General features: G+C 40.8%; 1 protein-coding gene across 2 annotated transcripts; it reads right to left on the bottom strand.

Moving 5' to 3' along the window:
• Positions 1 to 970: 970 nt before the first annotated feature.
• Positions 971 to 25682, bottom strand: yipf4 (Yip1 domain family, member 4). 2 transcript variants are annotated; one of them, XM_061789997.1, is made up of 6 exons: positions 25454 to 25680; positions 24793 to 24946; positions 19476 to 19647; positions 9350 to 9427; positions 9155 to 9268; positions 971 to 2000 (listed from the first exon to the last, which is right to left on the bottom strand). In XM_061789997.1, exons 1-6 carry the CDS (start codon positions 25509 to 25511, stop codon positions 1863 to 1865), a joined length of 714 nt encoding a protein of 237 aa, XP_061645981.1. In that variant the 5' UTR covers positions 25512 to 25680; the 3' UTR covers positions 971 to 1862. The 2 variants fall into 2 exon arrangements, with proteins under 2 accessions (XP_061645981.1, XP_061645982.1); XM_061789998.1 differs by lacking the exon at positions 971 to 2000 and adding an exon at positions 2023 to 8011 and having other exon boundaries at positions 25454 to 25682.
• Positions 25683 to 25934: the final 252 nt, after the last annotated feature.

Raw genomic sequence — 25934 nt, 5'->3', positions numbered from 1 at the left:
TTGTATGTGCCCTGCGATTGGCTGGCAACCAGTTCAGGGTGTACCCCGCCTCCTGCCCGATGCACGCCCGCGACCCTAGTGAGAAGCGGCTCAGAAAATGGATGGATGGATGGAAGTCTTGGGGGGTGAGGGGGTCACATTTGGACCGTTACATAATTTTATGTGGCCAGCGAAAGCAAATCATTTGCATCAACTTCCATGATACTAAATTAAAATTGCTAAATGAAATTGCTAAAAAAAATTCAAAAAGTCATATGTAATTAATAACATTGTTACTGCAAGCATCTTGTAGTTACCAAACCCCTTTTAACAGTAACTCAAATAATAGAAAAACTTACTAAAAATTACTATCCTTGATTTATGATTTCAGAACTAGTTATGCATCAACTTGTGTATATTTAACACTATGAGGTGATTACAGGCATAATGGCCCTGGGAAACTGGACGACTGGTCATTGCATCTGCCTTACAGTTCTGAGGACCGGCATTGAAATCCCAGCCCCGCCTGTGTAGAGTTTGCATGTTCTCCCCGTGTCTGCGTGGGTTTTCTCCGGGCACTCCGGTTTCCTCCCACATCCCAAAAAACATGCATGGTAGGTTAATTGAAGACTCTAAATTGCTCGTAGGTGTGAATGTGAGTGTTTGTTTGTTTATATGTGCCCTGCGATTGGCTGGTGACCAGTTCAGGGTGTACCCTGCCTCTCACCTGAAGATAGCTAGGATAGGCTCCAGCACGCCCTTGACCCTAGTGAGGATAAGCAGTAGAAAAATTGGATATGTACATATTTTTTTTGTTAAACATACATAATATCTCAACATGTGCCATCCAATTTAGACAAGTTTAAGACTTATTTTTAATCAATACTAAACTTCCCAATAATGAAAAAAAGCTTTCACATACTTGTGTACTGAAACACGTTACAAAATTCATATGTCAAGTGTTATCTTGCATAAAAGACAAAAAAAAGTATTTAAAAAAAAAAAAACATTTAATAGGGTCTAACTGAATAGTGTCTCAGATCATCCAGAATCATCCATACTTGTGTACTGAAACACGTTACAAAATTCAGATGTCAAGTGTGGTATACAGTATTTTAGTGTTATCATGACCCAGATGTGAACTAAATAAATTCACTTATACTGGGTAAATTAGAATTGAATTACGACACACTATGTAGATTGAGTATGTTTACAGACTGACCGAAAGTTGGCATTTCCCAGTGAACAGTTCTTTAAGTGTTGCCGTAATTTAAGAATGAATGAATTAGTCTCACAGATTATGACATCTCTACACAGGTTTGTCATAATTTTCACATCACAATTGTTAACATTTTTATTCTTGCTGTAATTTCGCAAACAAGGGCAATCTACAATGCACAGGAAAAAAAACAGCATCAGTTGCCATATGAGCTACTTTTGAAGGTTGTGAAAAATAAAAAAGCTTTACCATTGGTATGTTATATTGCATAAAAGACAAAAAAAAAGTATTTATAAAAAAAAAAAAAAAAAAAAAAACATTTAATAGGATCTAACTGAATAGTGTCTCAGATCATCCAGAATCACATATTTGCCACCATATGCAGTACAATGCAGTTTAAGCAGAACAAAGCATTCATTATATGCTGTAAAAATGACTGTCTTTAGAAACTTGTAAATGGGACCATACAGTCTGTATTGCACTGGTATTAAGAGAGTTGCAAAGTTGAAGCCTTAAAAGCAGATGCTTTTTTTAATTGAACATTATGAAGACTTAAGGATCAAAACTATATACATGGAACATCCAAAGCCAACAGAGATTTTTTTTTCAACTTGTGGGTTAGCGTCACAGTCCATGAAAATGTCCATAGTTCAAATGAATCTATTCAGACGCCGGTATACAGTGACAGGAAGTAAATGTACAAAAGGAAAATGGGATATATGAGGAGTGGTTTCTTTGTTTTAAATTCATCTCCAACCAGCAGTGACGCAGCGCTGTAAGCAGCCCAGAACACTCCTAACAGCTGAAAGATGAAGAGGCAATGATAATAATCAATATATTTATTTATGTTATTTAGAAACATAAGGCAGCACTTGAACATACTGAGAGGTGTTCCTAATGTTTAGTCCCTTTCATCTCACTAAACAGTCAAAATATTACAAACGTTTTTGAGTATCATGAGAGGAAAAACTGACAAGTGTTAACCAGAACTAGGCAGTATTATCTTTGAAAAGGGTAAATTTTAGATTCAGTTGTACTTGATCTCATTACTGTGGACTGTACAGGTAGGTACACCCCATATTGTGTAAAGTACGCAAATATCAAAAGACAACAGACACAAGGAGCATGTAGAAGACACACTGAATTACGGCTTGTTAAATGGCCAACCAGAGCTGAGTCAGAGTTCCTGATGTTACTCAGTAGGCCACACCCTTGAAAGCCACACGTCAACACAAATACTGGTGTGTGTGTGAGACTTTTTTTCGTTTTGTTTAGGGGGGTCAGGCAGCTGATGAGAGATCAATTTACAGTGGAAGGAAAAACCCTTGGTAATTTCTTAAACGTCTGCATAAATTGGTCATCAAATTTAGTCTAATCATCTAAATCACAAAATAAACAAGCAGAGTCTGCTTAAACTAATACCACACAAACAATGACATATTTTTATTGAAAATGTAAATATTCACACAGGACGGAGGGGAAAAAGTGTACCCTTGGATTTAATAACTGGTTGAGCCTCCTTTGGCAGCAATAACCTCAACCAAATGTTTCCTGTAGTTGCAGATTGGACATAAGAGAATGAATTTTGGACCATTCCTCTTTACAAAAGTAATGCAGTTCAGCAAGATTCCTGGGATAGCGGGTCTATCTAGCTCTCAAGGTCATTCTACAGCCTCTCCATCGGGTTGATGTCAGGAATTTATATGTAAACTTGGATAAAGCTGGAAAAGGTTACAAAAGTATTTCTAAAAGTCTTAATGTTCATCAGTCCACGGTAAGACAAATTGTCTATAAATGGGGAAAGTTCAATACTGTTGCTTCTCTTTTAAGGAGTGGCCATTCTGTAAAGATGACTACAAGAGCACAGTGAGGATAAATTTAAAAAAAAACGGGAACCCTAGAGTGTCAGCTAAGGACTTGGCGAAATCACTGGCACATGCCAACATCTCTACTGACAAACCTACCATAGGTAAAACATTAAACAAGAATGGGGTTCATGGGAAAACATCAAGAAGGAAGCCATTGCTGTCTAAAAAACATTGCCGCACATTTGAAATTTGCTAAAGAGCACTTGGATGTTAATAATGCATTACACTTATTTAGCACTTTTCTAGGCACTCTAACACACCTTACAATTGCTTGCACTATTCATTCAATCCACAGTCACACACTGGTGGTGGTAAGCTACTTGTGTAGCCACAGCTGCCCTGGGGCAGTCTGACAGAAGCGTGTCTCCCAGTCTGCGCCTACAGCCCTTCCAACCACCACCAAACATCCAACTAAATTCCTTTGCAGGCAATTTGAGTTGTGTGTCTTGCACAGGGACACAACGACAAAATACGCTGGGGGGGGGGGGGGGGGGGGGGGGATACGAACCGGCAACCCCCTGGTTCCAGGCCGTACACATATTTTCTGCACCACCACCATGTTCCACAGCACTACTGGCAAAATATTCAAAATCTAAATAAAACATATTCTGTGGACAGATGAAACTAAAGTTGAACTGTTTGGGAAGAACACACAATGCCACGTGTGGAGGAAAAATGGCACAGCACACCAAGATCAAAATCTTGTCCCAACTGTGAAGCAAGGTGGAGGGAGTATCATGGTATGGGTGTCCTTTGCTATCTCGGGAACAATGGAAAAATGAATTCAAACGTTTATCAAGATATTTTGAAGAAGAACTTGAGGTCATCTGTCCAACAGTTGAAGATCAAAAGAGGATGGGTATTGCAACAGGACAATGATCCACAACACACAGAATGACTTTAGATGTCGGCTATCACCTCAGGATCCAAACAGACCTGTACTGTCCTCCAAACAATTGTAAAAAAGTGGAGCACTTCCAACAGTTTAGGAGAACCTGTCATGTTAGGGTGCACTGGGAGGTGGAGCAATACCAAGAGCAATAGGGTAAGAGAAAAAATAATTACTCTCTATGGTATACGACATTTTAAGAAAAGAAAATAGAGATAAACAGTACATGTCTGTAAATGTGGTTAACTTGGAATTAGATGCGAAAAAGGGACAGAAGCTTTCTGACAAAAATTACATGTAGGCCATGTTACTGTTAACTGTGTCTGGCCTGTGCTCTAATCTGTCCGCGTTGACCTTGGGGAGAATGTCAGGTCGTGGTTGCGAGCTGGGTTCCACATTAACCTCTACAAATCACCACCCCATGACAAAAATCATAGAGAGTGCCATCTGAAAGAAGACCAAGATACAACCGCATCCTGCGACCCACAGCATAGCCTACACTTCTGCGGCCCACTCATCTCCTCACACAGCCTGCAGAAACACCTCACAAGAGCAGCTGCCTCCCTCCCAGACCACCTGGCCTTGCAGAATGCACTATCATCAAACATCAGAAATGGCAAACTGCAAATGCAAGCGACGACAGCCTCATGGACAACAAAGCATCGCTGAACCAGATTTGAGGAGGTCGAGGGGTTGGACAAGGCAGGGGACGCGGAGGGTGTAGAAGATGCTTCCGTTATCGGAAGAATGGACATTGGATAGACATTGGATCAGAGACTGTCCGTAGGGGGAAAACAAAAAAAAGAGCAAGACTTTTACACTCATGGTGGCGATCGATGGTGGAGGACCCAGTTCGTCTGACCTCTGACTAACTCCCCTTGCCCAAAGAGACAGTGCGACGCTTGACTGGTGATATAGAAACACACTGCATCCAACATTCGCATCGCACTGATACACCTGCTAAAGTAAGCTAGCTAATTTACAACCCCAATTGCAATGAAGTTGGGACTTTGTGTTAAACATAAATAAAAACAGAATACAATGATTTACAAATCATGTTCGACCTACCGTAATTTCTCGTGTATAATACGCACCCCCAAAATTCTGGAATTTTTACAATGCATGATTTTGCTTCTGCCCATATGATCAAAACATGAAGTATTATCTGTTTGTTGTTAGTTTTTTTCAAATAATTATTCTGAAGTGAATCACTTTATTTGAACACGTAATACTTTCTTTTTATTTACTTGCTCTTATTTTGAAAGGTCACAGCCCTACTTTTAATAAGTAAATGAGAAAACACACAGTTGTGCTCATGTTTGATTACCGAAGCAGAATTTGTAAGATGTGTACAATTCTTGAAAGAAAACAGCAAAGGCCAGGCAAAACACATTTAATTTGATTTAAATGGGATTCAAATGAGATGGTCAAGCATTTTAGAAAAGCATTAGCATTAAACAAAACATAACCATAAAGAAATTAACGATGATGGTTGTTCAGTCATCAGTCATATTAAAAAACAACAACAATATTTCACAAATTATGCCAGGGTATGTAAACTTATGAGCACAACTGTACATATATGCAGTCATACGTACCCCTGTCATATTGGAATGAAAGTGTAGGCTACACCTTTTTTATAACCACTAGGTGGCAGTGCCATATGAGAATGAAAGTGTACACCTTCATCATAACCTCTAGGCGGCGGTGGCATTTTGGGATAAAAGTGTACAGATTTTTCATAACCTCTAGATGGCGGCATACATTTATAAAATGGGAAAGTTTGTTTTACATTTTCCCCTTTACCTATGAATAATCCGCAGCACTGACTTTTGACAATTTTTTGTGGGGGAAATGCGCGTTATACACGAGAAATTACGGTATATGTAATTGAATACACGAAAAAGACAATACATTTAATGTTCAAACTGAGAAACTTTATTATTTTTAGCAAATAATCATTAACTTTTATGGCTGCAACATGTTCCAAAAAAGCTGGGACAGGATCATGTTTACCACTGTGTTACATCACAATAAACGTTTGGGAACTGAGGACGCTAATTGTTGAAGCTTTGTAGGTGGAATTCTTTCCAATTCTTGCTTGATGTACAGCTTCAGCTGTTCAACAGTCCGGGGTCTCCGATGTCGTATTTTACGCTTCATAATGCGCCACACATTTTTAATGGGAGACAGGTCTGGACTGCAAGCAGGCGAGTCTAGTACCCGCACTCTTTTTCTACGAAGCCACGCCGTTGTAACAGGTGCAAAATGTGGTTTGGCATTTTCTTGCTGAAATAAGCAGGGGCGTCCATGAAAAAGACGTTGCTTGGATGGCAGCATATGTTTCTCCAAAACCTGTATGTACCTTTCAGTATTAATGGTGCCTTCACAGACGTGTAAGTTACCCATGCCATTGGCACTAACACAGCCCCATACCATCACAGATGCTGGCTTTTGAACTTTGTGCCCATAACAGTCCGGATGGTTCTTTTCCTCTTTGGCCCAGAGGACACGACGTCCACAATTTCCCCAAACAATTTGAAATGTAGACTCGTCGGACCACAGAACACTTTTTCACTTTGCATCAGTCCATCTTAGATGAGCTCGGGCCCAGAGAAGCCGGCGGCGTTTCTGGGTTGTTGTTGATGAATTGCTTTTGCTTTGCATAGTAGAGTTTTAAGTTGCACTGACGGATGTAGCGCCGAAATGTATTTACTGACATTGGTTTTCTGAAATGTTCCTGAGCCCATGTGGTGATATCCTTTACACATTGATGTCGGTTTTTGATGCAGTGCCGCCTGAGGGATCGAAGGTCATGGGCATTCAAGGTTGTGTTTCGGCCTTGCCGCTTACATGCAGTGATTTCTCCAGATTCTCTGAACCTTTTGATGATATTGTGGACCGTAGATGATGAAATCCCTAAATTCCTTGCAATTGTACGTTGAGGAACATTGTCCTTAAACTGTTCGACTATTTTCTCACGCACTTGTTCACAAAGAGTTGAACCTCACCCCATCTCTGCTTGTGAATGACTGAGCAATTCAGGGAAGCTCCTTTTATACCCAATCATGGCACCCACCTGTTCCCAATTAGCCTGTTCACCTGTGGGATGTTGCAAACAGGTGTTTGATGAGCATTCCTCAACTTTCTCAGTCTTTTTTGCCACCTGTCCCAGCTTTTTTGGAACGTGCTGCAGCCATAAAATTCTAAGTTAATGATTATTTGCTAATAACAATCAAGTTTATCAGTTTGAACATTAAATATCTTGTCTTTGTAGTGTATTCAATTAAATAGAGGTTGAACATGATTTGCAAATCATTGTATTCTGTTTTTATTTGTTTAACACAGCGTCCCAACTTCATTGGAATTGGGGTTGTACAGTCACACCACCAGTTATTCATTTACCCACTCATGAAGTTTATTTATGCATTTAGGAAGTTACCAAAGTATAATTGATAGAGCCTTTAAATTAGAAAAATGAGCAAGCAACAGTCCAAATTCATTCAGTCATTCATTATCCCAGGGTCCCCAGATATTTTTGGGCGAGAGGCGGCGTACACCCTGGACTGGTCGCCAGCCAATCACAGTGACATTCACACCTACGAACAATTTAGAGTCCTCAATGAACCTACCATGCATGTTTTTGGGATGTGGGAGGAAAAAAACGGAGTACCCGGAGAAAACCCACGCAGGCACCGGGAAAACATGTAAACTCTACATAGGCGAGGCCAGTTTTGAACCCGGGTCCTCAGAACTGTGAGGCAGATGTGCTAACCAGTCAACCACCGTGCCGCCACAGTCCAAGTTGACATTTACAATTTATATTGATAGAATTGGAATTATATTTGGACCTTTGAGCGCTGTTTTTTTCTTTTGTTTATAACAAAACAAAGACGAATGCCCAAGTCAAAGTCTTAACCTCAACCCGACGGAGATCCTGTTGCATGACCTCAAGAGAGCTATTCACAACAGACATCCCAGGAAACTTGTTGAACTGCAATGGTTTTGTAAACAGGAATGGTCCAAAAGTCATCCTGATCGTTGTGCACATCTGATCTGTAACAAAGCATGGGCCAGTGTCAGATTCTGATGGTATGATAACCTTGAGCAAAAATACTGTGGTATCGTGGTTTAAATTACAGCTCTAAAAACTATTATTTTGTAAAATTTGGGTAATTAAAACCTTTTTTCCATTAAACACAATATATGGTTCATTAATAAAAATGTTAAGTTTACTTACATACGTAAATAAATAAATAAATAACGTCAATCCTAATGTCCCATCAGTGGTGAGTTATTTTTAGAACAGAACCATGGGCTACTCATGTGGTCCTTGGGGGCCACCTGGTGCTTTGTGATCCCTGTTCTTACATAGTGCTACAAAAAATATATAAAATACAACAAATGTATTTAAAATTAAACTTTTAACTTTTTTCACTAAACACATTTAAAGTGAAAAAACAGGAAAATATATATACATATAACATCGTGTGTTCACATTAAACTAGCGGAATTTAAGGCAGTTATGTGGTTGTTTTAAATACCGTGTGCAATTTGTAATTCTCTTTGTTTTATGTTTAGTTTTAGATTAAGCTTAAACTGGGAGTGGCAATAAACAGCTGGTCTCTTTTGTGAAAAATTGGTCACAATCTGCCAAACTGTTCTTTGTTGTGAAGTTGTGAGTACGGCGCTCGTACATCAAGTTTCTGCTAACAAGTCAAAATAGGCAGCTTCAATTTTGAAAAACTTAAAAATCAGGTCACTCATGTCTCAAGGTACCACTGGATTTTTTGGCTACCTGAAATATTAATAGCATTCCAATGGGGAAAACTGATTTGATATACGAGTAAACTGAGTAACAAGCTTTGCACATAACAAAAACTAGTAAGTCAAGGTACCAATTTACTGTACCTAGTTTTGCAACCTCACCACCATATACTGTATGTATGAAAAACAATTTAAGGCCATAAATAAAAAAGAACGATGATGATGATGATGATGGCGTATTCTACGCCACAGTTCAAACTAGTTAATTGCATGCCATTCGTAACCTTGTATTCCAGGACCATCATAAACCGAAGACCCCGCTGTATATGGTAGTTATTCTTAGAAGAATGTCCCTTTGTGGCAGCAGACAAAATTGCACTTATTTCTGATCTGGTGAGCTGATGGGTCATTTTGAAAGCATGAATTACTTACTTTGATGAAGGTAGAAACCACTTCAAAACCTCCAATCACAAGAAGCAAAGGGGCTATAACAATTAGCGGAAGAAGGGAATATCCAATCACTCCAAGGACCTGACCGTAGGAAACCTGCTCAAAACAAGACTCATTAGAACAACACTTAATACAATGTAAAAAGTCAGCAGCTGACGAGAAAACATCTCAACTTACCTCACCGCCAAGAACACGAGCCAAGAGAAAAATTGTGAGTGATCCAAATATCCAGATGGTGATGATCCAGGAAACAACCTGCCAATTCAAAGCAGAATGTAAGTAGGGCTGTCACTATCAAATCTTTTTAGACTGGCTTTTCCTATTGATTATTGATCCAATAATCGAATAATAATCACCCCACACTATTACTTAAATTGTATTTATTTTTTACTACTAACATGCATTTTATTCCCATTTATAAGGGATCGAGTTCAATCCTTGAACTGTAAATGTTGGTACTGAGTGTACGATATAAAATTGCAGAACATTTGATGAAGCAAAACACTGAAGGGTTAGCAATCGCGATTAGCATTAGCGCGCTAGTGGTCGCCATTATAGGGGAAAAAAACACAAACTACCACTCAGCTCATTCATACTTATCATGTTATACAGTCGTGCTCACCATTATTGGCACCCATGAAATTTAAGTACTAAATGTGGAATATCTCCTAAAGAAAATGAATGAAGTAAAACAACATTTTTCTATAGAGAACTTGTGTTGGATATAAAAGAGCAAATGAGAAACAATATTTTATGGACAGATGAATCAAAAATTTAGCTTTTTAGCAATGCATACAAGCAGTACATTTACAGACGGCGCAATGAAGCCTTTAAGGAAAAGAACACCCTACCAACAGTCAAGCATATGGTGGAGGATCCCTGATGCTGTGGGGCTCCTTTCCTATATCTGGTACTGGAGGACTTGATTGTATCGCAGCTATCATGAAATAAGAATTTAGCACCCATGTATAATACGCACCCCCAAAGTTGACCTAAAAATTCTGGAAAACCCTTCTACCCATGTGTAATGCATTTTTACAATGCATGAATTTGCTTCTACCCATATGATTAAAACAAAGTATTATCTGTATTTTTTAGGGTTTTTTCAAAGAATTTTTCTGAAGTTAAGCACTTTATTTCAACATTTAATACTTTTTTTTTATTTACTTGCTCTTATTTTGAAATTCACTGCTCTAATTTTATTTAGTAAATTAGAAAACACATAGTTGTGCTCATATGTTTGATTACCCAGGCAGAATTTGTAAGATGGGTACAACTCTTTAAAGAAAACATAAATGGCCAGGCAAAACACATTTAATTTTTTTTTTAATGGGATTCAAATTAAACGGTCAAGCATTTCAGAAAAGTATTATCATCAAAGAAAACATAACCATAAAGGAATTAATGATAGTTGTACAGTCATCAGTCATATTTAAAAAAACAGTTTACAAATTCTGCCAGGGTATGTAAACTTATGAGCACAACTGTACATATGTGCAGTCATACGTAACCCTGTCATATTGGAATTAAACTTTGTTTTTATAACCACTAGCTGGTGGTGGCATATTAGAATGAAAGTGTACACCTTTCTCATAACCTCTAGGTGGAGGTGGAATTTTGGAATGAAAGTGTAAAGCTTTTTCATAACATCTAGATGGCGGCATACATTTTTAAAATGTGAAAGTTTTTTCCAGTTGCCCCTATACCCATGTATAATGTGCACTATTGACTTTTGACAAATATTTAGGGAAAAAATGCACATTATACACGAGAAATTAAGGTATATATATATATATATATACTAGCAAGATAAATAACTGTTTTTCTTAGAAACTTCTACACTGCAAGTAAGTTTCTAGAAGGTTTAGTAAAGGTATATTTGGCGGCACGGTGGACGACTGGTTAGCACATCTGCCTCACAGTTCTGGGGACCGGGGTTAAAATCCCGGCCCCGCCCATGTGGAGTTTGCATGCTCTCCCCGTGTCTGTGTGGGTTTTCTGCGGGCACTCCGGTTTCCTCCCACATCCCAAAAAAATGCATGGTAGGTTGATTGAAGAAATTAATAAAAGAGGGGGGAAAGAAGCAGTGCAGAAAATCATAGGCTGTTCAGGTAAAATTATATCAAACACTTTAAAATGGCAGCCAAAACCAGAAAGGTGAGTAAGAAAAAGAAAAACGACTATTCGAAAGGATCGGAGAATAACCAAACTGGCAAAGGCTCAGCCAATGATCAGCTCCAGGAGGATCAAAGATCTAAGGTTGCCTGTGAGTACAGTAACAATCACACGTCTACGTGAAGCCAAGCTACCAGCAAAGTCCCATTGTTCATAAAAAAAAAGACGTGCTGAAGCGGTTACAATTTGCCAAAGAACACATTGACTGGCCTAAAAAGAAATGGCGTAATATTTTGTGGACTGATGAGAGTAAGATTGTTCTTTTTGAGTCTAAGGACCACAGACAGTTTTGTCAGACATCCTGCAAACGCTGAATTCAAGCCACAGTACACAGTGAAGACGGTGAAGCATGGTGGTGCAAGCATCATGATATGGGGATGTTTCTCATACTCTGGTGTTGGTCCTATTTATCGCATACCAGGGATAATGGATCAGTTTGAGTACATCAGAATACTGGAAGAAGTCGTGTTGGCGTATGCTGAAGAGGAAATGCCTTTGAAATGGGTGTTTCAACAAGACAATGACCCCAAACACACCAGCAAGCGAGCAAAATCATGGTTCCAGACAAACAGCATTCAAATTATGTCATGGCCAGGACCTTAATCCTATAGAAAACTTGTGGGCTGAAAAAATGCTGTTCATGAGGCAAAACCAAGAAATGCAGAGAAATTGTGGAATGTAGTACAATTGTCCTGGGCTGCAATACCGGCGCCAGACGTTGGTTGACTCGATGCACCACAGATTTGAAGCAGTTATCAGAAACCGTGGTTATGCAACTAAATATTAGTTTATGATTCTCAGGAAAGTTGAATCTTTAAGCATTTCTTAGTTTATACAGTAAATTTTTTAGTTTGTAAAGATAGCTGTCAACACTGCTATTTTTTTAACACTATATTTCTTGACTTTCTGTAAAATATCAAATTCTATTTTTTTCCCAATTTTCTTGCTTTTTGAAATAGAACGTGCAGTCTCTCCAATGCCTTTGTGTTCATCCATCCATTTTCTCAGCCACTTATCTTTGGGCGTGCTGGAGCCTATCCCAGCTATCGTCGGGCGGGATGCTGGGTACACCCTGAACTGGTCGCCAGCCAATCGCAGGGCACATAGAAACAAACAACCAGTCACACTCACACCTACGGGCAATTTAGAGTCTTCAATTAACCTACCATGCATGTTTTTGGGATGTGAGAGGAAACCGGAGTGCCTGGAGAAAACCCACCCAGGCACTGGGAGAACATGCAAACTCCACACAGGCGGGCCCGGGATTTGAGCCCCGGTCATCAGAACTGTGAAGCAGATGTGCTAACCAGTCGTCACCGTGCCGCCACGTGTTCATTAAAATACAATTTATTTCAAGATTTTTCACATTTACACACTTTTTTTAAACACACTGCTATTATTTTGAACACAACTGTGTGTGTGTGTGTATATATATATATATATATATATATATATGTGATAACTGCAGTCATATGTGTCTCTCCAGCACGAAATCGATCATAAGTCACATGCCCGTGTTTTGTCCGAGAGCGAATAAAACACTGACGTGAAAAAGTTGGGATTCACACACCAGAAAAATAAGGAAAGATTACTTCCCAGTTGGAACTGATGTGAATTTCTTACCTTAATACGTCGAAAAACATACTTATATTGAGAAGATACAGCAAAATCTCTCTCATCTTTATTTGCCAAGTGTGTCAAAAAAAACACAAAGAGTTTGTCTCCGGTACTTGGAGCCGCTCTAGTACAACAACAGCCAGCCATTTGACAGGAAATACTTTTGAGACATAAAAACAAAACAAAAACAGTAGAGAGTCACTCAGCAATGAAAGGTTACCAGTAATGTGATACAATGTTTTGTTTTTTTTGTTTTTTGGGGGGACAATTGTGCAAATTGTGCAGCCGTGGCCCAATGGTTAAGATCATCGCCTGGCACCGTGGGGGATCTAGGATCAAGATCCCGACTGGACCATCCACCAACATCCCCCGGACTCACGGCTGTGGTGTGCTTGAGCAAGACACTGATACCCCAAAATGCTCCCCGGGCGCTTCAGCTGCCCCCTGCCCCAGTGTTTTCCACTAACATGTGTATGTGTTCACTGTGATGGGTTAAATGCAGAGAACAAATTTCGTGTGCATGCATGCATGTTCATGACAATAAAAGGTGATTCTTCTTCTTCTTCTTAAATGATGCAGAGTCCTCTAGCAAGTTTGAGCAGTTTGAAATGACTAATAGAGCAATAATCTGGTACAGTGGTCATTGTGCAAATGGTGCAGAGACTAAGAAATTTAAGCAGTTTAAAGTGACTAGTAGTCCAATTATCTGGAACAGTGTAAATTCTGCAAATGGTGTTGATACTTCTCAAGTACATGACTGGCCAGTATTGGTCAACAACAGACACAGTATGCAAATAGTGCAAAGTGACGAGACTACTACGGTTAGTGAACGAATTGGCCCGACAGAGATGCGACACAAATCTCAAGACAAAATTGGCAGCATGTTACAACAGAAGTCTAAGTTAACTGTTTAAGAAGTCAAAGGCAAGAGGGAAGAAGCTGTTGGAATGACTTCTGAATATAGTCTGCATTGTTCGATAGTGCCTACCTAAGGGAACGAGCTGGAAGAGGTGGTGACCAGGATGTGGAGGGTCCAAGATTATTTTCTATGCTCTTGTCTTAGTTTTAGCAGTGTGCAAGTCCTCAGGGGGAGTGGGGGGGGTACCGACTCTTTTTTCAGGAGTTTTGATTGTCCGTTGCAGTCGGAGTTTGTCCTTTTTTGTGGCAGCACCAACCAGACTGTGATGGAAGAAAACAGGACTGATTCGATAACTGCTGTGGAGAACTGCCTCAACAGCTCCTCAGAAACCGCAAAAAGTACATCCTCTGCTGGGCCTTTTTGAGGATGGAGTTGATGCTGATCTCCCACTTCAGGTGCTGAGAGACTGCAATTCTCAGGAACTTGAAGGTCTTGACAGTTGATACAGGGCAGTTGGACAGCATGAGGGGCAGCTGTGGCGAATGATGCCTCCTGAAGTCCACGATCATTTCTAGTCTTAAGCATGTTCAGGTCCAGGTTGTGTTGCCCGCACCACAGCTCCAGCCGCTTCACTTCCTGTAGATATGCAGACTCGTCACAGTACTTTGATGAGGTCAATGACTGTGGTGTCGTCACTTCAGAAGTTTGACAGCTGGGTGCGTTGAGGTGCACTCGTTTGTTTAGAGAGAGAAGAGCAGCGTAGAGAGGACACATTCTTGGGGCGCCCCAGTGCTGGTGGTTGAAGGCAGAGCTGAAGTCCATGAACAGGATCCTTGTGTAGGTCCCCGCGCCGTCGAGGTGTTCTAGGATGAAGTCCAGTCCCATGTTGACTGCGTCATCCACAGACCTGGTTACTCGCTAGGCAAACAGCAGGTGGTCCAGCAGGGGACCTGTGACGCTCTTGAGGTGGTCCAGGATGACAACAGATGTCAGGGCGACAGGCCTGTAGTCATTTAGACCCGAGATTGTGGGTTTCTTGGGGACTGGGATGATGGTGGGGCTTTTGAAACAGGATGATACTTCACAGTTCCAGAGATCTATTGAAGATCACTGTGAAGACTAGAGCGAGCTGGTCCGCGTAGACTTTGAGGCAGGATGGAGACACAAGGTCTGGGCCCGCCACTTTGTTGATCTTTTGTTGTTTGAAGATATGTCTCACATCCTGTTCATGGATGGTCAAAGCAGAAGGTGGAGTCAGAGGTGTGATGGTGGTAGGTGGTGCGGTTTAGTGGGTGTGGGGCGTGAAAGTGTCCTTTTCAAATCCGCAGTAGAAGGTGTTCAAGTCGTCAGCTAGTCCTTTATTGTTCTCTGCTTGGGGGGATGGTTGCTTGTAGTTGATTAGCGATTGTAATCCACGAGACAGTCATTTGCAGTAAACTGTTTTTCCAGCTTTTCTGCAAAATTTCTCTTTGCGATGTTAATTTCTTCAGTCCACTGATTTCTAGCACAATTACACAGTACTCTAACCCCACTTCGATAGGCATCCTCTTTGGCCTGGCGAAGTTACTTAAGTTTGGCAGTGAACGACGGCTTGTTGTTATTGAAGGTGCGAAATGTCATCGTTCGTACACACGCATCTTCACAGAAACTGATATAGGATGTTACACAAACCTGTGCATCTAGGCTGCCAGTTGCAGTTTCAAAGACACTCCAATCCGTACAGTCTAAACAGACCTGAAGTTCTAACTTTGCTTCATTGGTTCATTGGAGTGGAGACTTGGTGGTGGAACCTCACAGTACAGGAAATCATACAAGGAAAACGGTTAGCTAAGAAGAAGTGGGACACGGAGAGGACCGAGGAGAGGCGAAAGGAATACACTGAGATGTGACACAGGGCAAAGGTAGAGGTGGCAAAGGCCAAACAAGAGGCATATGATGACATGTATGGCAGGTTGGAGGGATAGAGATGGGAAGGATATGCAGCAGGTTAGGGTAATTAAGGATAGAGATGGAAATATGTTGACTGGTGCCAGCAGTGTGCTAGCTAGAGGGAAAGAATACTTTGAGGAGTTTATGAATGAGGAAAATGAGAGAAAAGGGAGAGTAGAAGGGGCAAGTGTGGTGGACCAGGAAGTGGCAATGATTAGTAAGGGGGAAGTTCAAAGGCATTAAAGAGGATGAAAAATGGAAAGGCAGTTGGTCCTAATGACATTCCTGTGGAGGTATGGAAGCATCTAGAAGAGGTGGCTGTGGAGTTTTTGACCAGCTTGTTCAATAGAATTCTCGTGTGTGAGACGATGCCTGAGGAATGGAGGAAAACTGTACTGGTGCCCGTTTTTAAGAACAAAGGTGATGTGCAGAGCTGTGGGAACTATAGAGGAATAAAGTTGATGAGCCACACAATAAAGTTATGGGAAAGAGTAGTGGAGGCTAGACTCAGGACAGAAGTGAGTATTTGCGAGCAACAGTATGGTTTCATGGCTAGAAAGAGTACCACAGATGCATTATTTGCCTTGAGGATGTTGATGGAAAAGTACAGAGAAGGTCAGAAGGAGCTACATTGTGTCTTTGTAGATCTAGAGAAAGCCTATGACAGAGTACCCAGAGAGGAACTGTGGTACTGCATGCGGAAGTCTGGAGTGGCAGAGAAGTATGTTAGAATAATACAGGACATGTACGAGGGCAGCAGAACAGCGGTGAGGTGTGCTGTAGGTGTGACAGATGAATTTAAGGTGGATGTGGGACTGCATCAGGGATCAGCCCTGAGCCCCTTCCTTTTTGCAGTGGTGATGGATAGGCTGACAGATGAGGTTAGACTGGAATCCCTGTGGACCATGATGTTTGCAGATGACATTGTGATCTGCAGTGAAAGCAGGGAGCAGCTAGAGGAACAGTTAGAAAGATGGAGGCATGCACTGGAAATAAGAGGAATGAAGATTAGCCGAAGTAAGACAGAATATATGTGCATGAATGAGAGGGGTGGTGGGGGAAGAGTGAGGCTACAGGGAGAAGAGATCGCAAGGGTGGAGGACTTTAAATACTTGGGGTCAACCGTCCAGAGCAATGGTGAGTGTGGTCAGGAAGTGAAGAAACGGGTCCAAGCAGATTGGAACGGGTGGAGGAAGGTGTCAGGTGTGTTATGTGACAGAAGAGTCTCTGCTAGGATGAAGGGCAAAATTGATAAAACAGTGGTGAGGCCAGCTATGATGTACGGATTAGAGAGAGTGGCACTGAAGAGACAACAGGAAGCAGAGTTGGAGGTGGTGGAAATGAAGATGTTGAGGTTCGCTCTCAGAGTGACCATGTTGGATAAAATTAGAAATGAGCTCATCAGAGGGCCAGCCAAGGTTCGATGATTTGGAGACAAAGTTAGAGAGAGCAGACTTCGATGGTTTGGGCACGCCCAGAGGAGAAATAATGAGTATATTGGTAGAAGGATGATGAAGATGGAGCTGCCAGGCAAGTGAGCTCGAGGAAGACCAAAGAGAAGGTTGATGGATGTCGTGAGGGAAGACATGAGGGCAGTTGGTGTTCGAGAGGAGGATGCATGAAAAGCCTTACATGGAAAAGGATGATGCGCTGTGGCGACCCCTAACGGGACAAGCCGAAAGGAAAAGAAGAAGACAGTTTTTCTGAAACTTTTAACATATCTATATGGGTATTTTGGCTTCTTGACTGGTATTTTGGTCCACTATTGATGAGCAAAGTGTTCCAACTTTCTCAGGTTTGAAGGGTGCCTTCTACAGACTGTATGGTTCACCTTCTTTCACAGACGTTATGTCCAATAGTATTCAGAGTTCGCTCTGCCCGTTTACAATCTCGCCAATGGCTGAATTAAAACAGGATTTAGCGAAGCGAATATTGCCCAGGTTTGCTACACTGGCGAATCAAAATTGCCTGTCAAAATTCAAAAGCCCTTCCTGGTTAAAGTGAGCACGCTCATTCTGCCATGTGTGAACGTTGCTAGTATTTTATAGTTTTTGTTTCCCTGCTTCATAAAATGCTTCAATCCACCGTCCAGCCGCTGCTGGCTAAGCAGTCAGTCTCACAGGATTTTCCAGCTGCGAGGAGCGGTGCATCTGAGAAGACAAGACCCGATGCCGCTTGGCGCCGAAAGCAGGCATGCCTATTTATTACTGCAACGTAGGTTTTAATTGTCAATGTGCCCTGCAATTCACTTTAGTTCTCGCAGCTAGCTAGCTTCCTTCTTCATCAATGCACAAGCCGCTAATCTCACTTTGGTTGTCAGCCCGAGCTGGCTTGAACCAGGGCTGTACGTAGCTAGCTCGTCATTTGGGGGCCCATGGCAAACAGTCACGGCCTCCCCCCCGCCTCCCTTCTGTAATTTAGCTTCTGCTGCTTCTGAAACTTGTTAATTATCTGACTGCTAAAGTAAGCCAACTTAATATTTAACACCAAAGATTTAAAATATTAATCTTTATCTTCAACTAAAGTTTGAATTTGAGAAAATTCCATTTGAAGTCCTTAAGATTCTTCTTGACGATTATCAAATCAGTGAATCAATTTAATACTTTTATTGTAATTGATAAGAACAATCAATATTTAATATAGTTTACCATCTGAACCGCTTTCATTCTCACATCTTGGTGATGAAAAGTGTCACCCCGCTTTATCTCTATACTCGGCTGAAACTGATAGCAGTGCTACTGCTAATGACAAGCACATCATTTTACACTATTAACTTTTTACAATGCATGAACTTAAAACAATAAGTCAATATTCTTCTGTGATTGAAGGTTTGTCTTTTTACAATTCAATCGTAAAATAAAGATTTGTGCTTCATATCAATTCATTACAACATTTAGGGCTAGTCTATAGGAGTTATTTTTTGGCTATATCCGATGTTGTATTGGTCATACTGTAGAATAATTTATTTCTTGCGTTTAGTGAATCATGATGAAGATAAAATTCCTCCCGAAAAACGCATGCTAAATCGCAATCACAATATTTGTTTAAAAGAAGAAGAAGAAAAAAAAAAACCTTGCAATTCAGAGTATTTTCCCAAATCGTTCAACCCTACTCCTGATTGATGACTAGGTAGTTTTAATTGGGACCACATCATTAAAGGTTATCAGCTTCCCAGTGACGAGGACTGGCTAAGTGTGGCGAAAGTGTAGCCATATAAACACGTGATTTTATGGCTAACTACACACGTGTGGCTAGGAGATTGTTATACTGTTTAGCCACATTGGCTAAGAGGTTTCATGACCCAGTGCTTTGATTATTTTCTTCAGGACTCTTCAGAATAGTCTGACATTTTGTTCTTAGCCATTCTTGTTTTTTACTGGCTGTGTGTTTGTGTCTTTATCCTGTTGGAAGACCAATGACCTGCAACTCCGACCAAGCTTTTTGACACTGGGTAGCACATTTCACTCCAGAATGTCTTGATAGTCTTGAGATTTCCTTGCACCCAGGAGAGGGTCAAGAACCCCTGTGCCGAATTCAGCACTGTAGCCCCAAAACATAACTGAGCCTGCTGTTTGTTTCACAGTAGGTACAGTATTTTCTTTGTACACGAGCCTTACCTGGTTTTGTGGAAATCGATGATGCAGTTTGTAACATATCTTGCCTCGCTTATGCTTATGAAAGAAAAAAAGTTAAAATTATACCATCACATAATGATCTCCTCACCCTAAACTGTCCGTAGATAGAGATCATGGAGAAGAGCAGCACCACAGCAAGAGGGCCCCAGAAGTCCAGGTTATCTCTGACCACTTGTCTGTTGTAACCCAACGACGGCATTGGCATAAGGACACAGCGAATCTTGTAATAGATGTCCTTTACGTCAATGTCCAGCTCATCTCTGATAACACATACATCACATTTAATGACAAAAAAGTTACATTAATGGATTTGCATACTGAGAAGACAATCAAAACAATTAACAAAAGAACAGTAAGTGCATCTCAATGTAAGAGGCTAGAGATGGATAGTGAAGAGAGTGAATTTAGCCAGGCTAGCCAGGTTAGCATGTCAGTATCTGTGTATTACACATTTACCAATGTCCCTAGAATGCAGTCATGTTGACATGGTCATATAGCACAACAAAAAACAATGAACTGTTGGTACTTTTATTTGTTATATATGGTAATATACTTAATTTACCTCACTTGAGCTACTGTATGTACATTTAGTATGAAAAATTTTAGTTTCACCTCAGGCTTAACTGTCTTGCTGTCTGCTGTTTTTTGTTTTGTTAGAAAAGCATGTTGAAGTGTTACAAATTTTGGAAATAAATAAATAAAGAACAAAAAAAGTATTCTTTAACTAAAAATAGTATTTCTACCATCCATCCATCCATTTTCTGTACCACTTATCCTCACTAGGGACACGGGCGTGCTGGAGCCCATACCAGTTATCTTCGGGCGAGAGGCGGGGTACACCCTGAACTGGTGGCCAGCCAGTCGCAGGGCACATATAAACAAACAACCAGTCGCACTCACATTCACACCCATGGTCAATTTGAGTCTTCAATTAACCTACTACGCATACCATCAAAATAATGTTTAGGGCACTCACACTAGGCAATTTGCATAATTAGTGTGGCCTAAAAATACTGATTAATTAATCCATTGTTCATTTTCCCCATCGTCGGTAAAGAAGTTTAGTCAAATGCCCATCCTTATTTCTACTGGCCAAAATAATGTCTTCAAAAATTTCAAAAATTACATCAAAAATTTAATATACGCACTGATTTTTTATGAGGATTTTACAATTATTGGGATTGGCTCCAGCACGGCCGGACCCTAGTGAGAATAAGCGGTACAGAAAAATGGATGGATGACGAGATGGATGGATAGTATTATAAGGCTCGAAAAAAAAATTCTTTGACGAGCAGTTTTACTCATCATTTCTTCATTTGAGGAGTAACTTTCTAATTTTGAAGAGTAATGTTTTTAAGCTTAATCGCACAGGGACCAGAAGCAAGGGTTTTATTAAACAAGAAAAATACGACAAAATTATGGGGGAGTTGAATGTAGGGCTGCAGCTAACAAATATTTTAGTACTCGAGTATCCTACTGAAAATTCTCATACTCTAATCGAGTATTTGGATAAAGTATATTTTTGCTTGGTTAAAGAGCAAATACAAACACAAAAGACAAAATAAGACCTTTCACTTAACACTCAACTACTGTAATTTCTAATAGCCACAGGGGAGAGTGTGGCTACACAGCATAGGATGGTGGTGTGTAAAATGACTCTGGTGGTGGGGACGGGGGCGGGGGAGATTAAGAAGACAAAACCAGAGCAGCGAACCATGTGGTGGAAGCTGAGAAAGGAAGAGTGTGGTGCGGCTTTTCGGGAAGAGGGGAGACGGGCTCTTGGTGGACAGGAGGAGCTTCCAGAAGACAGGACCACTACAGCCAAAACAGGCAGGAGAGTGCTTGGTTTATCTTCTGGTAGGAAAATGGAGAAGGAGACTTGGTGGTGGAACCTCGAAATAATACAAGGAACGAGGTTAGCTCAGAAGAAGTGGGACACCGAGAGGACTGAGGAGAGGCGAAAGGAATACATGGAGATGTGATGTACGGCGAAGGTAGAGGTAGCAATGGCCAAACAAGAGGCATATGATGACATGTATGCCAGGTTGGACACTAAAGAAGGAGAAAAAGATCTATACCGGTTATCCAGACAGAGGTATAGAGATAAGAAGGATGTGAGGCAGGTTAGGGTGATTTAGGATAGTGATGGAAATGTGTTGACTGGTGCCAGCAGTGTACTGGATAGATGGAAAGGATACTTTGAGGAGTTGATGAATGAGGAAAATCAGACAGAAAGAGTAGAAGAGGCAAGTGTGGTGGATCAGGAAGTAGCAATGATTAGTAAGGGCGAAGTTAGAAAGGCACTAAAGAGGATGAAAAATTGAAAGTCAGTTGGTCCTGATGACATACCTGTGGAGGTATGGAACCATCGAGGAGAGGTGGCTGTTTTTTTTTTTTAACAGCTTGTTCAACAGACTTCTAGCGGGTGAGAAGATGCCTGAGGAATGGAGGAAAAGTGTGCTGGTGCCCATTTTTAAGAACAAGGGTTTTGTGCAGAGCTGTGGGAACTATAGAGGAATAAAGTTGATGGTCCACATAATGAAGTTATGGGAAAGAATAGTGGAGGCTAGACTCAGGACAGAAGTGAGTATTTGCGAGCAACAGTACGGTTTCATGCCTAGAAAGAGTACCACAGATGCATTATTTGCCTTGTGGGTATTGATGGAGATGTACAGCGGTCAGAAGGATCTACATTGTGTCTTTGTAGAGCTATAGAAAGCCTATGACAGAGTACACAGAGCGGAACTGTGGTACTGCATGCGGATGTCTGGAGTGGCAGAGAAGTATGTTAGAATAATACAGGACATGTACAAGGGCAGCAGAACAGCGGTGAGGTGTGCAGCAGGTGTCACAGAGGAGTTTAAGGTGGAGGTGGGACTGCATCAGGGATCAGCCCTAAGCCCATTCCTGTTTGCAGTGGTGATGGATAGGCTAACAAATGAGGTTAGACTGGAGTCCCCATGGACGATGATGTTTGCAGATGACATTGTGATCTGCAGTGAAAGCAGGGAGCATGTGCAGGAACCGTTAGAAAGGTGGAGGCATGCACTGGAAAGGAGAGGAATGAAGATCAAGCGAAGTAAGACAGAATATATGTGCATATATGAGAGGGGTGGAGGGGGAAGAGTGAGGCTACAAGGAGAAGAGATAGCGAGGGTGGAGGACTTTAAATACTTGGGGTCAACAATCCAGACCAATGGTGAGTGTGGTCAGGAAGTGAAGAAATGAGTCCAAGCAGGTTGGAACAGGTGGCGGAAGGTGTCAGGTGTGTTATGTAACAGAAGAGTCTCTGCTGGGATGAAGGGCAAAGTTTATAAAACTGGTGAGGTCAGCCATGATGTACAGATTAGAGACAGTGGCATTGAAGGGACAACAGGAAGCAGAGCTGGAGGTGGCGGAAATGAAGATGTTGAGGTTCTCTCTAGGAGTGACCAGGTTGGATAAAATAGAAATGAGCTCATCAGAGGGACAGCCAAGGCTAGATGTTTTGGAGACAAAGTTAGAGAGCGCAGACTTCGATGGTTTGGACATGTCCAGAGGACAGAAAGTGAATATATTGGTAGAAGGGTGGATGAGGATGGAGCTGACAAGCAAGAGACCTCAAGGGAGACCAAAGAGAAGGTTGATAGATCTAGTGAGGAAATACATGAGGGTAGTTGGTGTTAGAGAGGAAGATGCAGGAGATAGGCTTACATGGAAAAGGATGACACGCTGTGGCGACCCCTTACAGGAAAGCTGAAAGGAAAAGAAGTAGTAGTTCCAATACTTTTGGAGGGGACTGTATGTGCTGTTTTTTTAACTTAAAAAAAGGGGTTATAACAAAATTAATAACAGATACAGTACAAAAAATAAGGTGTTTGTATCACAGAGAGACTACCTGTACTATCAATTGCCGTGACTGGTTGTAAAAAAATAAATAAATACTAATAATAGGTAATGCCCAATAATGAAAAAAACGCAAAATAGCGGGACTGCGAAGCGTGAACCACGATATAGCAGGGGTTTAATCTACAAGCAGACCCGAGCATGCCTATTTCCATCAAAGTTATTTTTTGTTTTGGGTATTTTGGCAATTCAAGCTTTCCTGCCTTGCTTTGTCCAAACACACAATGACAAACACAGATTTGTCACAATTTTACAGTGCACATCTTTCGTAGTTTAAATGTGGCAGCAATCCGACAAGTTTTGTCTTTGAAGGACCACTGAAAATAGCCCAATTGACTTGGGCTGTACATCTTCACTGGTTTCACGATTCGATTACGGTTATCCCGTCTACGATTCGATTCGATTCGATATCACGCTGCATTACGATTCATTAGAACAGTTTACATCCTGAATTCTTCTGTAACTGAAAAAATCTACTTTTACAGCCACAAAGGCAAGGCAAGCAGTCAAATAAATTTAATCACCCTTTTTTATTCAGAAATGCTTTAGAAATCAATTCCAACATTAACACCTTTACACTGTAAACCAAAAAAAAATTGCTCTCGCACCTGTAGTTATGAAAATGTTCTCTCCTCTCAAAAACAAATTTCTATCAACCGTCTTCTGCGCCAAGAAAGAACGCTTTTTGGTTGTGGCAAACATCACAAAAATGATTTGAGTCTGAACACATCAAATGTAACATTCAAACTAACAGTAGTATTTATAACAACAAATACTAAAATATGTCAATTAGTTTATCAAGTGCAGTGAACCTATAGGTGGCAAAACCCCAGGTTTTCCACGACCAAACATTGACGTAAATCCTTCGCTATGAAAGCGGCCACAGACTGGGCAATTCTCTTCGCCTTCTCTGAAGTGGGTGACAAAATTGAAAGCATTTCAACTGTCGTTGTTTGGGCAGGATCCGCTGCTGCAGTAGCAGGCGTTAGCTTCTCTGGGTGGAAACGGCTAACGTGGTTTCTCAGATTGGTGTTATTTCCAAGGTTATTGCTTTATGAGCGACATATCTTACACACACCGTGTGTCTTGTCAAATTCTTGCTTTCCAATGAGTTCGTAAAATCCAAAATGAGACCAGACGTCCGCTTTCAATATTCCAGGAGCGTTTTTTCATCGGCTGGTCTCAAATTTGGCCGCTCTCCGCAATGTTCCATGTTTTTTTGCTGTCATATTTTGCAGTGATTTGTCCATTCAGGGATACCGTCGGCTGCTGTAAAGCTGTTGCAGTTAGTGTAACCTAGTACGCATACACTTGTGTGTATAGAATAAAGATGACGCTTGCCGAGTGTAACTAAAAACAACCACAATAATAATAATAATCGATTATATCATTACACCATCGATGCAAAATCGTTCATGTCTGCATTGGGATGCATCAGGAAAAAATATAATTTTCAACAGGCCTACAATTGACCCTAAAAGTATGCAGTGGTATAGCATGAAAGAAAAATCTTGACTTACAGAAGAGGTTTGCTCTCCTCGCCATCATCTTCCTCCACCTCCAGGAGCCAACCATACCCTCGCTGCCTCAGGAAGGCAGTGGCATATGGGTCTTTACCACTGTCACCGCCCAAATTCAGTTTAATATCAGGGGCAGTGATTGTGCCACTGAGCTCTGTAGAGTACATGGTTTTGTTCATTTGTTTGAAAGCTAATACAGTTACTACTGGAAAGAGACAATATGAAGTATTAAAAATAAATTGAAAAATATTAAAAATTAAAGGAATCAGATGCATTCACATAAAGTATCCTTGAAAGGTTAGGCATTATACTTTGCGTTTTTAAAACTAAATGTCACTCAACAACTGAAGAAACACTTTGGTCAAAGTAGCAAAATACTGTCTTGTAACCGACCAAACCTAATGCCCAAAAATATATATGGGATCGACTGGCCAATTGGATTTTTATGAATATCTAACATTAGTACCGACACGTCGGCAGTGAATTTTAGTGTTTCATATCCAAGTCATTATTACACAGATAACTATGTAATCTTTTTATACCGAGCACAACACCTGTTGATATAAAAAAAGACACAATTTGTGAAAAATACAGTAACAACGCAATTATGACTTATTTGGCTTCATATGCTAGCTGTGAAGCTTAACTAGCATTAGCTTACCTTGCGCCTCTGTCGAGGAGACGAATGTAAAGTCTCCGTTGTTTGGAGAAAACTGCATGGTTTCACTTTCAACACGTCAATTTCAGAAAATACCATTCGAATACGAGAGCTGTCACTTGTCTCAGGTAATCGCTGTTACTGATCACAGCTCTTTGTGGAGTTGGACTATCGCATCTTGTTTTGGTTCTGCGATGGAAAGCGGAAGTACAGGGGCATCTGGGAAATGCTACACGTCTCATGATGCATTCAGGTCCCCTTAACTCAGTGAGGAAACACTGAGGAGTACTTTAGGTTATTGGTCAATCGTTTGTCATGATCTGAGCATATGAATAGAATAATTAAAAAAATGGGTTTCGGCATTCATATAATAAGACAATGTCAACCATTTCTACCAGTTCATATGCTCATATACATATAATTTTTAAAATGATGAATTTTATCCCATATGGATTACTGTTCAGTGGTCTGGGCCGCTGCCTCA

Source organism: Phyllopteryx taeniolatus, chromosome 11 (genome assembly GCF_024500385.1).
Source record: "Phyllopteryx taeniolatus isolate TA_2022b chromosome 11, UOR_Ptae_1.2, whole genome shotgun sequence".
NCBI lineage: Eukaryota > Metazoa > Chordata > Actinopteri > Syngnathiformes > Syngnathidae > Phyllopteryx > Phyllopteryx taeniolatus.
Note: the sequence above shows the minus strand (reverse complement) of the source record. Positions and strands in the feature narration are given on the sequence as shown.

Coding starts and splice junctions, on each gene's coding strand:
- yipf4 (XM_061789997.1), bottom strand. CDS start 25,511: ATGCAGTTTTCTCCAAACAACGGAGACTTTACATTCGTCTCCTCGACA. Junction 9,428..19,475: donor CTATCTACGGACAGTTTAGG/GTGAGGAGATCA, acceptor TTGAATTGGCAG/GTTGTTTCCTGGATCATCAC. Junction 2,001..9,154: donor TGGTTTCTACCTTCATCAAA/GTAAGTAATTCA, acceptor TTCATCTTTCAG/CTGTTAGGAGTGTTCTGGGC.